The sequence below is a fragment of the Pseudonaja textilis genome, chromosome 3 (genome assembly GCF_049901715.1).
Source record: "Pseudonaja textilis isolate UNSWEBS1 chromosome 3, rPseTex1.2, whole genome shotgun sequence".
NCBI classification, from domain to species: Eukaryota; Metazoa; Chordata; class Lepidosauria; order Squamata; family Elapidae; genus Pseudonaja; species Pseudonaja textilis.
Window position 1 is genome coordinate 155,408,279 of NC_141992.1, and position 15,143 is coordinate 155,423,421.

A 15,143-nucleotide genomic window follows, 5' to 3' on the forward strand; every position below is an offset into this window, starting at 1 on the left:
ACTTTATTATGGTAAGATGTGATGTAAAACACAATATTTCCTCCACCCCAACAGCTTGTCAAATTTTACAGTCTCATGTGATTGTGTTTTTAAAAACAACAACCTGTAGACAGTAGCAAGTGATACAATTTATTCCCAATGAAAAACTTCATCTACTGCCCTGAGGATATACTAGCTGCTAAATGCACAAGTGTATAGATCAAGAGGTCAACTTCACTGTAGCACCAAAATCCTTAAATGCTATCTTCAGGACCTCAAATTTTTAATTTCAAATATCCAAAACTCACAATATTGCTATACTTCATTAGATTGCGTCATTGTTATGTAAAATTGGGGGGATTTCAAATGAGAAAACCAAAATCTTGCAATTTCTCTCAAGAATTCAGTGGGTTTAATGCAGAAGGAGAATGTAAATATCTACATAAATACAAGCCCAGAAATAAATCATTTTTAATTGTTTAAGTATCCTTCTGGCGCCTGCACAATTTGTATGTGATCAAGCAATGTGTGTCCTGCTTGAAACTATAGTCTATTTGGACTGTGTTCTAAAGAGCTGGGAATTCTACACCCTTTCTTTCCATCAAGCATTGTCCATGGTTAAGTTTCTTGTTTATAACCAAGCACAGACACAGTAAAATTTTCCCACTATTCCATAGTATTTGTATACCTTAGCGTAGCATTTAAATTCTTACCCGCGAGTTAAAGAAATTAGTATAATTAAAAATAGGTTGCTCTAAGTAAGCTCCTGTCTAAATGCTTTAGAAGAGATGAAAAATAAAGCTACATATAAGCCAAATTTAGACAATGCAATGTTTATCACTGTGTTTTCCTGGCTGTGACTGCTTCTTATTTTCCCCTACAGTTACCATCTTTAAGGCTCTCAGCTGGATAGGTATGCATGGGTAGAGGTGGGAGGGGGAGGAGATTCATGGAGCAAGACTCAAAATGACTGGGTATAGTCCACAGGCCATATGTTTCCTGCCCCTTGTAAACAAAAGGAAAGTTAAAGCAAGTTAAAGGCTAAATAATGTACATTTAAGTGTGCTTGGGAATGCCCCTTTGGCAATTCTAATTTGTGTTAGTGATTATGATAATAGAAAAAGGCCACTGCATTTATTGCAAATTAATTAATCTGGAATAAGTGTGTGATCTTATTACTACCCCATGGGATCCTCAGATTTGTAAAAAATTTGTTACAGATTATTTTGCAAGAAATGTTAATCATCCAATGCTTAGCATAATATTCTGTCAAATCTTGCCACTACACCCCAAATACACCCACACAAACATACACACAAATACACAAACACACACACACAAACACACACAGAGATTGAGTTATAATAAAAAGATTAATTTACCCTTTAGCAAAAGTAGGTGTTGCTCTGTGGCGTTTCTTTTTAATCAAAGTAGAGCAAGACAGGGAAAAATTAATGTCAACAACATAATTTACAAAAATAGCCCTCCTGCTCTGTTGCTCACAAATATTTTCAAAAAACAGCGCTCTGCATGCCAATGCTTTGGCTTAGTGTAGTTTACTTTTATGTCATTAACACTCTGTGCCGTAAGCGTAACTCAGAGCTAGGGATTCCAACTCAAAATGAACCTCAGTTAAGATTCCAGCTCTCAGTTGTGCTGGCACAAAGATTATTCTCTTCAGTGATAAAGAAGACAATATCCTAGGGAGACTGGAATTAGTCCTACTCTGTGCCATTCAAGCCAAAACACAAGACTTATCAAAAAAACAAGTAATTGCTAGCTAGCTAATGGCTAGGGAAGATACAATACATATTCAGGCTAAGTATATCTTGGCAAATAACTAGCGCAAAAAAGGAACAAACAAAGAAAAAAAAGGTGGTTTATATATATTTTTACAAAAGGGGATGGGGAAGAGAGAAAAGGAGGAAGAGAGGGAAGGAGAGTGGAAGGTAGAGAAAGGGAGAGAATTACCTCTTCTGATTGTGATGGACTGATTCTGGGCATTGGTGATACTTGTGGTGTTTTCAAATGTGTACTATTGCTGTCTGGAATGAGTTCTCTATGGACTGACTGGATGTGGTTCTGAAGTTCACTTTCGGATTCAAATTTTACGTTGCAACTTGAACAGCGAGTCTTCAGTCCCCCCTTGCTTTTGTTCTCAACAGAACTCAGGTTCTCATTCTGGCCCATGCCTTGTCTATTACTGCTTGAAGGTATGTTCATACCTGGGCTACCACTTTTACTGAGATTAACACAAATGGCACACAGCCCATATGGTAAGCCATTAATGTCAAGTTTTACCAAGTCCTGTTTTGAGCGAAATTCTTTCAGACAAGAAGCACATTTATACAACTTCTGAAGATGCTGTATTCGCCCTGTAGTCTGCATTGCGGTACTGGTGCCTGTCTTTTGCATGTGGAACGTCCCGTGGATCTTCAGCTCCAAAGTAGAAGTCACTGTCTGCATGCAAACCACACATCGGAATCCTGTTAAGGAGTTTCGCAAGTCAGGATGCATCTGACAGTGCTCCAAGAATTCTTCCTCACTCTGGAGTGGCATTTTGCAAATCCTGCAGTTTCCTGTATCAAGGCTCTTACTGTGTGTGACCTTATGTTCTGTGAGAGTCAGAAGTGATGGGAATCTCTCACCACAAATTGGGCACATGTAGTGTTTCACTGGACCCAAATGTGTCTGCATGTGTTCACGAAGTCCATTTTCAGAGAAAAATGTTCGTGAGCACACATTACACTTGTAGTTCCCTTTGATCAGCTCTGCCTTTTTCTTTATGATGGCACTTTCCCCAGGTCGGATATTGTGATCCCGAAGCTGGTGGTTTTGCAAGAGAGACTCCATTGTGTAGGCTGCTCCACAAATGTCACATCCATACATAGGCTCAGATGTATCAACGTCTTCTTCACTTCCATCATGGCTGTTGTGGGATTCCTGGCTGTTGGTTAGCAATGTCTGTAGCTCTACTTCTTCTTTCTGAACTGGTTCAGATGCTCCATTGGTTCCACAATTGGGAGTTTTTGTTTCAAAAACGCAATGCTTCTCCCTCAAGTGTTTTTCCAGCAATATGATAGCATGAAATGCTTTGCTGCAGAACTTGCAGTTGTATTTTTTGCTGTGTGTTGTGATGTGGCACTGGAGTTCCACTTCTGTACCAAAAGACTCACCACAAAAAATACACTTGTGTACTTTGCCTTGATTCTCCAAATGATTGTGCTTAACGTGGAGCTGCAAGTCCGTCTCATTGCGGAAGTCCCAGTTGCAAGACGTGCACCTGTACACCTTCTTCTCGTTGCTATGTTTCACAGCCAGATGAAGCTGAATGGAAACTTTTGAATCAAAGACCTCTTGACACAATGTACAACGGAAAAACACAAAGGTGTGCATGTCGAGCAAGTGCTTCTGCAAATCATCCACTGAAGTAAACTGTTTATCACAACTTTCACAGATGTAGTATGTGGAGGTTATCATGAAATGGATGGTCACGTGCTTCAACAGGGACTCCTGGTTTGGAAACTCCTTATTGCACTGAGGGCAAGTCAGTTTGGGCAGGACAGTGTCAAGGTGTGTTTTTAAATGAGTCTGAAAACCATCCAGGGAGGTGTACTTGGCACCACACTGATTGCAGATGTACTCACCAGCAGAGCGTGGAGGAGCACCCCCAACAGCCTGCATCATCTTTAATGATGTCTGCTCTATAGTAACTGGAGACAAAGGGCTCATGGCTCTAGATTTCTTCCCATTATGGATGTAATTTAGCGCTAATGGAATGTTCTTATGGTTCTCCTTTATATGCTTATTCAGTTTAAGAACACTATTAAATATTGGAGAATTTGTGCAGTAAGAGCAAGAATATACTTCAACGACTGGGTCCTTTGGGGTACCTAATACAGGAGAACCAAAACGAGAACTGCTAAGATCACAATGGACTTGTCTAATATGCTCTTCCAAAGAAGAATCCGTAAGAAACCCCATATAACAATGGGGACAAAAGAACGCATTACTGTCTTTAGCAGCTGGATTTCCAAACCCATGAGTACATCGAATGTGTTCCTGGAGAGAGTTGAGGTCATTGAAAACTTCTGAGCAGAAGTTGCACTGGTAGATCATAGCAGGCAAGGAAGAAACCATCAGTGCAGGATCTGGAGCTTCATGTATTTGTTTCAGATGCTCATTTAGGTTGTAAAGGGAAGGTAACACTTCTAAACAATACTGACAAATGTGGGCTTGTTCAGGTTTATCTAAATGCATAGTTTTCAGATGTATTTGCAGTACTGCGAGGCTTGAAAATAACTGCTTGTTGCAATAAATGCAACTATAAGCAACCTTGGGCTGTTTATTTGAAGGCCCAGTGATATCTGCCACCTGCTGGGCTGCCCGTTTTCTTCCACGTCCTTTTGTGATTGGGGGAACTGCTTCAACCATAGTTGAACTGTCTACTGAGAGATTTGAATCTGGAGTGGTGCTAGAGACTGAGGTGTAACCAACTGTCACTAAAGAGGGGCTGTTACTATGGTTGCATGATTCTGGCTGCTGGTGACTATCCATGTGGCTATAGAGCTCTTCGACAGTATGGAAGTTCTCTGAGCAAATACTGCACATATGTTTCTTTTCCATGCCATTATGAGCCTGCTCCATGTGATTTACTAGTGAACTTTCCTCTACAAAGAGTTCATGGCAGTAAACACACTGAACAGCAGCTCGGTCTTCATTTGGGGAACACTCTGGGTGGCATTCTGCTATGTGTTTCTGAAGATCTTCTGGAAAATCGAAACCTTCTTCACATTGACTGCACTTCTGAGTATCCTTCGTTTTCCATTCCTCCATCCGGGAGGCAGATTGAGAACTATCTTTGTTCCTCTCATGAACTTGCATGTGTCCATGAAGTGAACTAGAGGAGAGAAATCCACGTCGGCAAATGGCACACTTATATGGCTTGTTAGAGGTATGAGTCTTCAAATGAATTTTAAGGTGATCACTTCTTGAAAATGCTGCATCACATTCACTACAGTGGTACTTCTTATCTCCTGTGTGGAGTTTAATATGGCGATCTCGGCTCCGCTTATGTTTGAAGAGGCGGCTGCAATAGGTGCACTTAAAAGGGAGCTTGTCACTGTGACTTTGCTCGTGGTGCTTTAGATAGCTGAGACGGCTAAAAGACTTGTCACAAAACTGGCATGGGTAGGGCAATCCTGGGACACCTTCTTCTTCACCAAAGTCACAACCATCTCCGTGGCTTGGGGAAGTCTGATCTTTACTAGAGGGGGAAGAAGCTGGCCATGAGCAGGAAGGATCATCTTCAATGTCTACTCCATCTGAAAAAGGAATAAAGAGGGGAGGAAAGGGAAACAAATGTTTAAAGGCTCCTTGTTCAGACAGCATTTAAGATCAGTACATGTGCATTTAACCAGAGATTAATTGATAAGATGTCATGCTACACAACATGAATGTGTTACTTTTTCATTCCCAGATCCATTTGCATGTTATATACCCCTATTTTAAATCAGATTATAAAGCTAGGAATAATTATAAAGAGTTCCCTTCTTGATTTTTTTTTAATCATTTACTTACTTAAGGTGTATCATATATAGTCAACTTTATTAAAATGCAGATTTTAAAATATTTAGAGTGTCTTTTGTATCCCCTAAGAAATAATTGGCAAAACATGGGAGTATCTGAACAGTTCATTATATAAACAATAGATATATATTTAAAAATGAAGTTAATTTAGGTGTCAAACTCTTAATCAAAAAAGAGTAATTGAATTTCCTAAGTTTTTTAAAAATACATAAGGATTAGTTTTGAATGCAACATGGTTTGGTACAGCAAACCATGGTACAGCAAATTGATGTATAAAAAGAAACATAAGCAATCATATTAGTGAATATTTCTTGAAAGTTGGAAAACAAATACTACTTCATCAAACATTTCTTCAAGCATCAAAAATCAACAGTCTCCATACTTGTAATTTTTAAAATGAAAGGGATCCTTATCAAAATGTAGTTGTTTCTATATAAGACACAGCCCAATCAGATACAGATACAAGTCTGTGCTTTTTTTATATATTAAAGGAGGAAAGGTTTAAAACTTCAAAATGATCAAAAAGAAGCAATTACTTTTAGCATCTCTGGGATCTTAAAGAAAGCTGAATCATTTGAGAAGGAAATGTAGATTACCAGGCCGAGCCCAAGGGAGGGGTCAAGTACATCATCGGTTTGGAGTCCCTTCACACCCACAAGTAATCTAAGTCCAGACCTCCTTAAATTCTTATCTACCACCAATTTCCCCATTATAGTACAAATTCTTGTTTACAGATAACTTGGAATAAATTTGTACTGATTTTGGACCTAACCCTGGCTCCTGAACTCTTGTGCTTGACAGGAAAGGAAATTGAAAGAAAAAGAAAATAATCTTGAGCTCCTAGCAATTTACAATACAGAGGGGTAGTCTCGTGCTCTCCAGATAACTCCCATAAAAATCCACATACAATAGACTATGAGCAGGTATGTTGAGTAGTAACATCTGGAAGCATTGGGTCATCAACTCTTTCTCCTACTCCAAATTAGACTGGAATGGGATAACTATCTGGACTGTAATATTTTAATATATAAAGCACTGTGAGAGGTTTCAAGAGACACAGATAAGAAAACAGTGAATTTTGTCTTCTTCTCTTCTAAAAAGGCACTTCTGAAGCAGAATGCAGTATTTGTAGTCAAACAATGTGGTAGTTACTAAGAAGCAACAGAATGAATGTATGTCTACCTAATACATGAATAGTATTAGATTTATGGAGTCATCCCGGGTTAAGTGAAAAGATTGAATTGCACAAAAGCATAATACTTCCGTATTTTGTACTTTTAAAGTTCAAGAGGTTGCCCACCATTTCTTCCTTTCTGCAAGAAAAACCACACTGGCTCAACTTCCTTAATAAAACAGAGCCAAACATTTAGATGACCATAGACAAAGCAACTTGGAAAAAAAATCTTGGAAACAGAACAAATGATTAATTATTATGATAAAAGCTGAAAGATTTATAAGTAGCAAAGAAAACACAATCAAGGACACAAACCAGTTAGTAACTTCCAACTATTTAGCCACTATACTAAGTCATTTATGGAATTCAGACTTAACCTAGAGAATAAATGCCATAGTCACTGGCCTTTCCAGTTGATGTGACCAGATAGAAGTCTATTGTTTTAGTCGCAACGACTGCAGAATTTCTGAAGAGTTTTGTAGCTTGTTTTGCCGACTGTTGCCAGCAGGAAAGTCCTGGTAAGGTCCTTATGCTAGCAGAATATCATGCACTTGTACCAGATAATTTTACACTGGTACCAATATGATCCTGCTTGTAGAACTATTTACAAACAGAACAATACTTAATACCATATTCTATGATGTCCTGAACAAATTTCTTAATAAAGGTAAGAATTCCCAACTGTGGATTTAAAGACAATCCATCTCAAAGTTTAAGATTCATTTTACTACATTAAAACGAGCCCTAGTGGTTAGAATGCAGTATGGAAGGTTAATTCTGCCCATAGTCTGAAGTTTGATCCTGACGGGCTCAGGATTGACTCAGCTTTCCATTTTTCCGAGGTCGGTAAAATGAGGACCCAGATTATTGGAAGCAATATGCTGATATTGTAAACTGCCCTGAAAGTACTGCAGTGAATTATGGGGTGGTATATAAATCTAAATGCTATTGCTTTTAAAATGAATGGCACAGTATTAAATTGAATTCAGTTTTAAAGTATGAATTATAGCTACTTGCACCTCAATGTGCCAGTAAAGTTCCCCCACTCCCTTAAAATTACTGGATTTTTTTTTTTAAAGCAAGCTATCCGATACATTTTGGCTTGTGCATTATGTTATGTGTCATGGGACTTAGGAGGTGGGCCTTTTCTGTCACTACACCTGTCTTCTGGAACAGAAGTCCCCAGTGATGTGTACAATTCCTACCCTACCTTCATTTAAAAGGTAATTAAGAACATACTTCCTCCCCACCCCAAGTGTTGGATTAGGGTAGCTGGTGAGGTTCTTGTAGGATTTTGTCCCTTGAGCCAGTTGTTTCTGTTTTCTGCTTTGTTATAAGGTTTTCTCTATTGATTTTATGGCACATCAATCAATCAACCAAGTCTCCTGATTATATATGGTGTAAAATGCTTCTATATGAAAAAAAAACCTCCTAGCTGAAATAACACTGCATATTTTATTGTATTTGATGGGTAATATTATCAGTGTTTTTTTAAAGTGTCCATTGACTAAAAGGAAAAGAAGAAACAGTCTAAATCCCAGGGGTACAATTCATAAACAAGTACTACAACAATACCAATTTCCATAAAAACCTACATTCTCTTAATACTTATTGCCATTTCAGCTTATAGAAACATTCCAACACTGCTTTCTTTAAAGTAATAACATTTTACTCAATTCTGAATCTTTTGTTTATCCACAGGAAACAGATGAGGATTTGTCCCTTTCCTGCATCTCAAAACCGACAACACCACCATCTCATTATCAATGCCAGACAGCAGCCAACTAACTCTGAGAAAACAATCAAACCCATTCCTGGATCTTTGCCCACTGCAACAATACTTTTAACTCAAGTTAAGCTCTCAACAGTTTATGTCCTCTTCTTCAGTACTCGGGAAAAGGGTCTCCTTAACATATGCCTGATCCCTGATAGAATCTCTAAACTATTCCATAAACAATGTCTGGAACTACAGAAAACAAATACCTGGAGGAAGATTCAATTTAAAACCCAATACACGTGAATATAAAGGAGGTAGAGAAAAATATGTTTATTTCATTAGTGTACGTGTTATTGCTTTTGTTGCAATACAAGATAGGGAAATCAGGATCAGGTACTAAGTAAAGTTTTAGGCGGAAACATTTTAAGAGAATATGAAAATTTTGGAGGGCGATATGGTTGTGGGGAAAAAATAGACGGAACAGATGCCTCAAGATACAGCCTGAGACAAAAGAGGGACAAACCCACAGAGAACTCTGATGGTTTTACAAATGTTTGGACAAGAACCATTATCCAAGCTGTTTGGGGCACCAGAACTCCACAGAAAACAGATATATTTTCTTTGGTGGTACTTCAAATATAAACAATTTTAAGAACACGGGGGTACATTATCTCTCAATTTAAAAAAGAAAAAAAGAAAAGAAAATAACAATGTAAACGTTGGTATGGAAAAATACATACATCTGCTTCTCTCAGCTACATATACAGAGAAAGAATCTGTATACAGTATGTAATACTAATCCAGTATTTGTTCAGACGCGTTTCATTTAACATTCTGAATAAATTATTCCAGTTTTTAATGGTCTGATTTCTTGGATATTTTTAGTTTTTTTTTTTAATGCAAACTGATTTGTGAATAATTTATATAAGTATACAAATACATAAATAATGTGTGCTGTTTAGGAATTCTGGAATTTGTAGTCCCTATCATATCATTTGCCCGGTCTTTGTCTTTTCAGAAAGGAACTGGAGAAGGACTAGTTTGAAACAGTTCTTGCCTGGCAAATGTACTTGCTCCAAGCATAAACTAAGTAGAAGAGCTAGCTTTTCAACTTTCAAAGTGCTAACCAAAAAAAGAATATGGAAACCTCCAAGCAAATGGCAAAGGATGTCTCTGTGTGTGCTTGAGCATGTATTACAAAATAAATAAGGCAGATGCAATCCTGTGATCAGAACCTCTCCCTTTTACATACATTGTCCATAAAAAGGTTGGGAGTTTATTACTTTTCTTAGTATTATGTTTTTTTATTTTAGTTTATATTTAAAATACCTTACTATTTCATATTATATATCTGAGATTTCAAAACTATTACAGAAATTGTCAATGTTCTATAATTAACTACGGTGACTAGCATAATATGAATCGTGGGTTAAAATGAACTATTAACAAACATTCCTATCAATTTTGTTCTTATTTTAATGATTCAAGCTGAAACTAATACAGGTAGTCCTCAACTTAAAACCAGTCAATTAATGACCAGTCAAAGTTATGATGGACTCTGTGAAAGAGTGCAGACAAGAGCAACAAAGATGATTAGGGGACTTGAGGCTAAAACATATAAAGAACGATTGATGGAACTGCGTATGTCCAGTCTGATGAAAAGAAGGACTAGGGGTGACATGACAGCAGTGTTCCAGTATCTCAGGGGCTTCCACAAAGAAGAAGAGTCAAGCTATTCTCCAAAGCACCAGAAGGCAGGACAAGAAGCAACGGATGGAAACTAATCAAGGAGAGAAGCTACCTAGAACTAAGGAGAAATTTCCTGACAGTGAGAACAATTAATCAGTGGAACAATTTACCTCAAGAAGTTGTGAATGCTCCAACACTGGAAGTTTTTAAGAAGATGTTGTATAACCATTTGTCTGAAGTGGTGTAGGGTTTCCTGCCTAAGTAGGGTTTGGACTAGAAGACCTCTAAGATCCCTTCCAATTCTGTTATTCTATACTCTATATTTTAAAGCTCCATTTCCAAAGTTACAGCTGTTGCAGTATATTTGCAGATGTTCATCTTTATGTAGGGATGCTGTAGTGCCTTCTACCTACCTCTCTCTCATCAGCCACACCAAGTACCCACAGGCCTTGCACTTCCTTCCCACCCCACTTGGCGTCACATCCTTCTCCTCGCTTACCTTTTGAAGATCTCCAGAACTTGGGCTAGGGAATGAGCGTAGTCTACTCCATTCCTGAGCTGCATGGGCATGATCCCAGAAGAAGTTGCCATTTTCAGAGCACCTACAATGCAAAGCAGCTCCCCAGAAAAATGGCAGCCACTTCAAGATCATGCAATGTGGCCCAGGAACGAAGAGTTCTGTTCTACTTCCTGAATGTGAACTCCAGAGAGCTGTGGACTGCTGCTGTGGACCTATCTGGAACACTTGGGTCATGTGGAACACTACTGGTAGCAGTTGTCATTTTCAGAGTGCCTGCATTCAATCCACTTGCCCATAAAATGCCAGATGCTTTGCTTCCCTAACGTAAGCTCTAGGAAACAGAACAAGCTGTTCTGTTCCTGATTTGTGTGGCATAATTCCCTCAATTCAATGCAGGCACCAAAATGGCAGGCACTTCCAGATTTGTTCCAGGCATCCCAGGAACAGAGTGGCTTTCCCTTCTTCCCCATCTTGAGCTCCAGAGGTCTTTGAAAGATAAGCGTGCAATAGGTGTTGTGAGGAGGAGGAAGGCATAGGGCCCAGTAGGGTAGGAAGAAGGCCCAATGCTTGTGGGGAAACCAATGGACATGAAGTGGAATGTGGGATGTCTCGGGGTAGGGGAGACTTAACAGGCTCAGGTTTGCGCAAAGCCTCCCAGGCCCTCCCCTGTGACCCCTGAGGCACTCTGTGGTCTGCTTAACAAGCCATGTATTTATTTAAATATCACATAAGGAAAAGCAGGGTTGAGATGGGATCATGAAGCAATTACATGAATGCTTTATCTAATGGTCATCACAACTAACAATCGTAATAGATTGGCACCATTACAATCATTATTGGAGGACTACCTGTTCTCCAATATATCTCTTAGAGACATACAAACTTTGGATGCACTAAAATTCCAAATAATAATCAATAAACGGTTGAGTTGAATTCATTGACAGACTTGTATTTCAAACATGAAGTTGTTTTTGACATTGATGTAATTCCCACAGTTCAATTTGCCATTCTTCTAAAGAGGGAATAAAGTATAACAAAGACATTAAATAAAGTGTCCATTATCATATACAAAGATAACTTTTGTACATTTTGTAGTGATAGGTTGGATAAGGATTTAATCACACTGACCTCTTTAACTACAGACACTCCTAAATGTGGCTTTGCTCTCTAGAGAATTCAGTCCTTTCATGTTAGCCCTGCATTTTTGGCATGGCTCTACTCACAAAAAACATACACTTTCTCAGATCTGTTATCTTTAGAGCATCACAGCCTGAAGTGAAAGTTTCCAAGGAACAGAACTCATGTTCTGTGATGAGCAAGTACAATCTACACGGGCTTCAAAATATAACTATTTCAATTTACTGAGATGATTTGGGATATCCTAGCTTTTTGTTATAAAAAAGTGATTACATTTAACAGAGATATACTCATGTGTCCCCTTTTGGGGGAAAAAATCGGAATCATATAAATAGTTTGGCTTATTTCTGATATAAATATTTGGTTTTCCACTCCATTTGTCAGATTTTTATCTGATTTCCTTCATTCTACATTCAAACAATACTAGGTATGTTTACCAAAGAATAAGTGCTACCTTTCAAACTAGACTCCAAACTTGTTTTGAAAAAGAAAACAGGCCTAGGACTGCATTGTTAAGATATTAATTTAGCAACTGTTGCTAAATTAACAATGTATATTTTTTCATTTATTTTTCCTTAGCCTTTCATAGCTAAGTTAGCATAAACAAAGCTAAATTAGCATAAACTAGCATAAACTAAGTTAGCATAAACATAGCTAAGTTAGCATAAACAATTCTTGCAGTTACTTCCACAATGATCTATTAGTTATGCTAAGACTGCAAAATCTGGATTGAGAAGATATAAAGGTAGATTTTCAACCCAATCCTAACCCTCTATTTTTGAAATAAATGTTACAATAATGCACCCTTTACTGACACTATATACTGATGTATGAATATTTGTCAAGATACATAATAGGGCATTTCATGTGGAAAATACCTCTGACACCATATTTCACTTTGTTCTTTTTTTAGCAAGTGTTTGGTCATTTTTATATGATGTAATGGTTTTCCTCAGACTTCTACAATTGAATTTTAGTTTGAAATAAATAATAAAAAGCAATTTTGCTTGTATTTTTGGCATCCCATTTTTTTCCTTGGAAGTGTAAGAATTTCTTTTGCTTCCTTCTAAGTTTTACATTAGGCAGAAAACAGGAGGAGGAAGAGGTGGAGGATAAGATTAATGAACTTCAAAAACAGCTCTGACTTATTCTTATGAGTCAGGCTCAAAATGATTCAGTGGAATAATAACCCTTAGTGTCTTAAAACAATATTAAGACTGCAGAAAGCTAATTATTGCAACTCTATTTTAAAAGTGAAATTCTACATTTTCTACACTGTAAAGGGATCTCTTGCTGCATTGATACCTGGCAAGATTTCCCATTTGGCATGAGTGGAAATTAACAAGAATTTCCTGGGGAAAGCAGGAGGGGTTGAGGATGAGAAAACAACTCTGCTCACACAAATTGGGTGAAATCTATAAGGAGAAATCCATGCAGAGGATTGACTTTGTTAAATATGTGACTGGGGTCAAGGGGACTCAAATAAGGTCAGTGAGTGGTGCTTTACAATCCTGCAATTAGACAAATAAATAGATATTTACAGTGTATATATAAATGCAACTCTTGAAATAATAATAATAATAATAATAATAATAATAATAATAATAATAATAATAATAATAATAATAATAATAATAATAATAATTTCTTTTGATGCCCATTATTGAGCCAAATTGCCAGTGAAACAGAAGTATGACTCTAGAAAGCAGATAAAATTATCAATTATAAAACACATGAGAAATATGCAATGGCAGCCACCATTGGCTGAGAAGAAATTACAGACTTTGGGTGGGCCTCACAACAAGAAACTAATTCCAGATAGATAGATAGATAGATAGATAGATAGATAGATAGATAGATAGATAGACAGACAGACAGACAGATAGACAGACAGATGCAGTACAGAATGGGCCTTTTAGCTTCCTACTGTTGGCTGCGCCTGCTTCTCCTCCAGGGTTTCGCCTCTGCCTTATTATCCACTAGCTTTTCTCCTTGGCTGGCCTGCCCCCATTTGTTCACCCTGGTAAATGGACCACACCCCCTCCATCCCAGCCCTTCGGCATGCCCCATTCGTCGAAGTACAGTTCGCTCAGGTGTTTGGCTGCCTGGGACAGTTTGCCTCTGACTGCCTGGGTTATTTACATCTCCCCCACCCCCACTCTTCCACCCCCTCCCCTTTCTTCTCCTACAAGATCGCCTCATGGCTTCTGCTTGCCACCACTGGCAATCAGCCAATTGGCTGGCGGCAAACTGTCCTGGGTAGCCAAACGGCCGAGGAGAACTGTACTTCGATGAATGGGCCAGGCTGAAGGGCCGGGGATGGAGGGGCCATGGCCCATTTGCCAGGGCGAAAGGATAGGGGCAGGCCAGCTGAGGAGAAAAGCTGGTGGATAATAATGCAGAAGCAAAACCCTGGAAGAGAAGCAGGCGCAGCCAACAGTAGGAGCCTAAAAGTCCCATTTCGTACTGCAACACACACTCTCCCCCTCTCTCCCTCTCCCTCTCTCTCTCTCCACACACACACACACACAGACAGAATTAGTTTCTTGCTGTGAGATCCATTATATGCCCTAGATCTGCTTTGTGTATGGAATGGGGAAAAAGTGACTGGCACCAAATTCTTTATTCCAGCCAATCTGAAAATCCAGCAATATGTTTATACAGAATTACATTTTTATATCCATTGTTGCTGCCATTGCAATTGTTGTTGTTGTTGTTTAAAATAAGGTTGTTGGTGTCTTTTGCTCTTCAGTAGCCTTTCTTTTACTATAATAATTTTTTAAAGGTTATAAAACATGCTTTTCGATTCTGTTTATAATGAATTACTTATTAACAACACACTATCTGAATAATTTGCCGTTACTTGGTCAATTGTTTTGATCTTTATATATTTTTATCCTTAAGAACCGAGGTTTTTATTTAAAAATGGAAGTAGCAAAACAAATATATTAACATGAAGCTGGGGTTATGAAAGAAAATAGGTTTGATTGTAATCAATTTTGTTTGCTATTTTCCCATTAAAAACATTTCTCCACTTAAATCTGCATTTACGAAGTACAACATTCTTTCTACTATTTGGATAAGGAAGTAAAGCATGAAGAAGTCACATCAGGGTACAATTCCAAGAAGCCCCTCCACCCCAAAAGCAGGAAACAGAATGATGCACTATGGTATTAAATGTGGCTCTCCTTCCTCATAGCATTTTCCCCTCAATTCTAATAATATAGAAGGGGGCGGGGAGAGACCTGGAATGCTCAGTACAGTAAAATTATTGCTCAGTATAATCCATATTGATTTCTTTTGAACCAAACCCACATTAGAATATTTCAGTGGTAATA

The 15,143-nt window shown here is 38.1% G+C and overlaps 1 protein-coding gene across 7 annotated transcripts in view; it reads right to left on the minus strand.

Moving 5' to 3' along the window:
- The window catches only part of ZNF521 (zinc finger protein 521), a 291,923-nt gene that overhangs the window by 168,226 nt on the left and 108,554 nt on the right, over positions 1–15,143 (minus strand). For all 7 annotated transcript variants that reach the window (XR_015743185.1, XR_015743184.1, XM_087931185.1 and 4 more), the window contains one exon: positions 1,951–5,303. Coding sequence is in view for 5 of the 7 variants with exons in the window: in XM_026699274.2 (XP_026555059.1) it covers positions 1,951–5,303 (3,353 nt within the window). In the remaining 2 variants the exon portion in view is untranslated. The remainder of the gene's footprint in view (positions 1–1,950; positions 5,304–15,143) is intronic.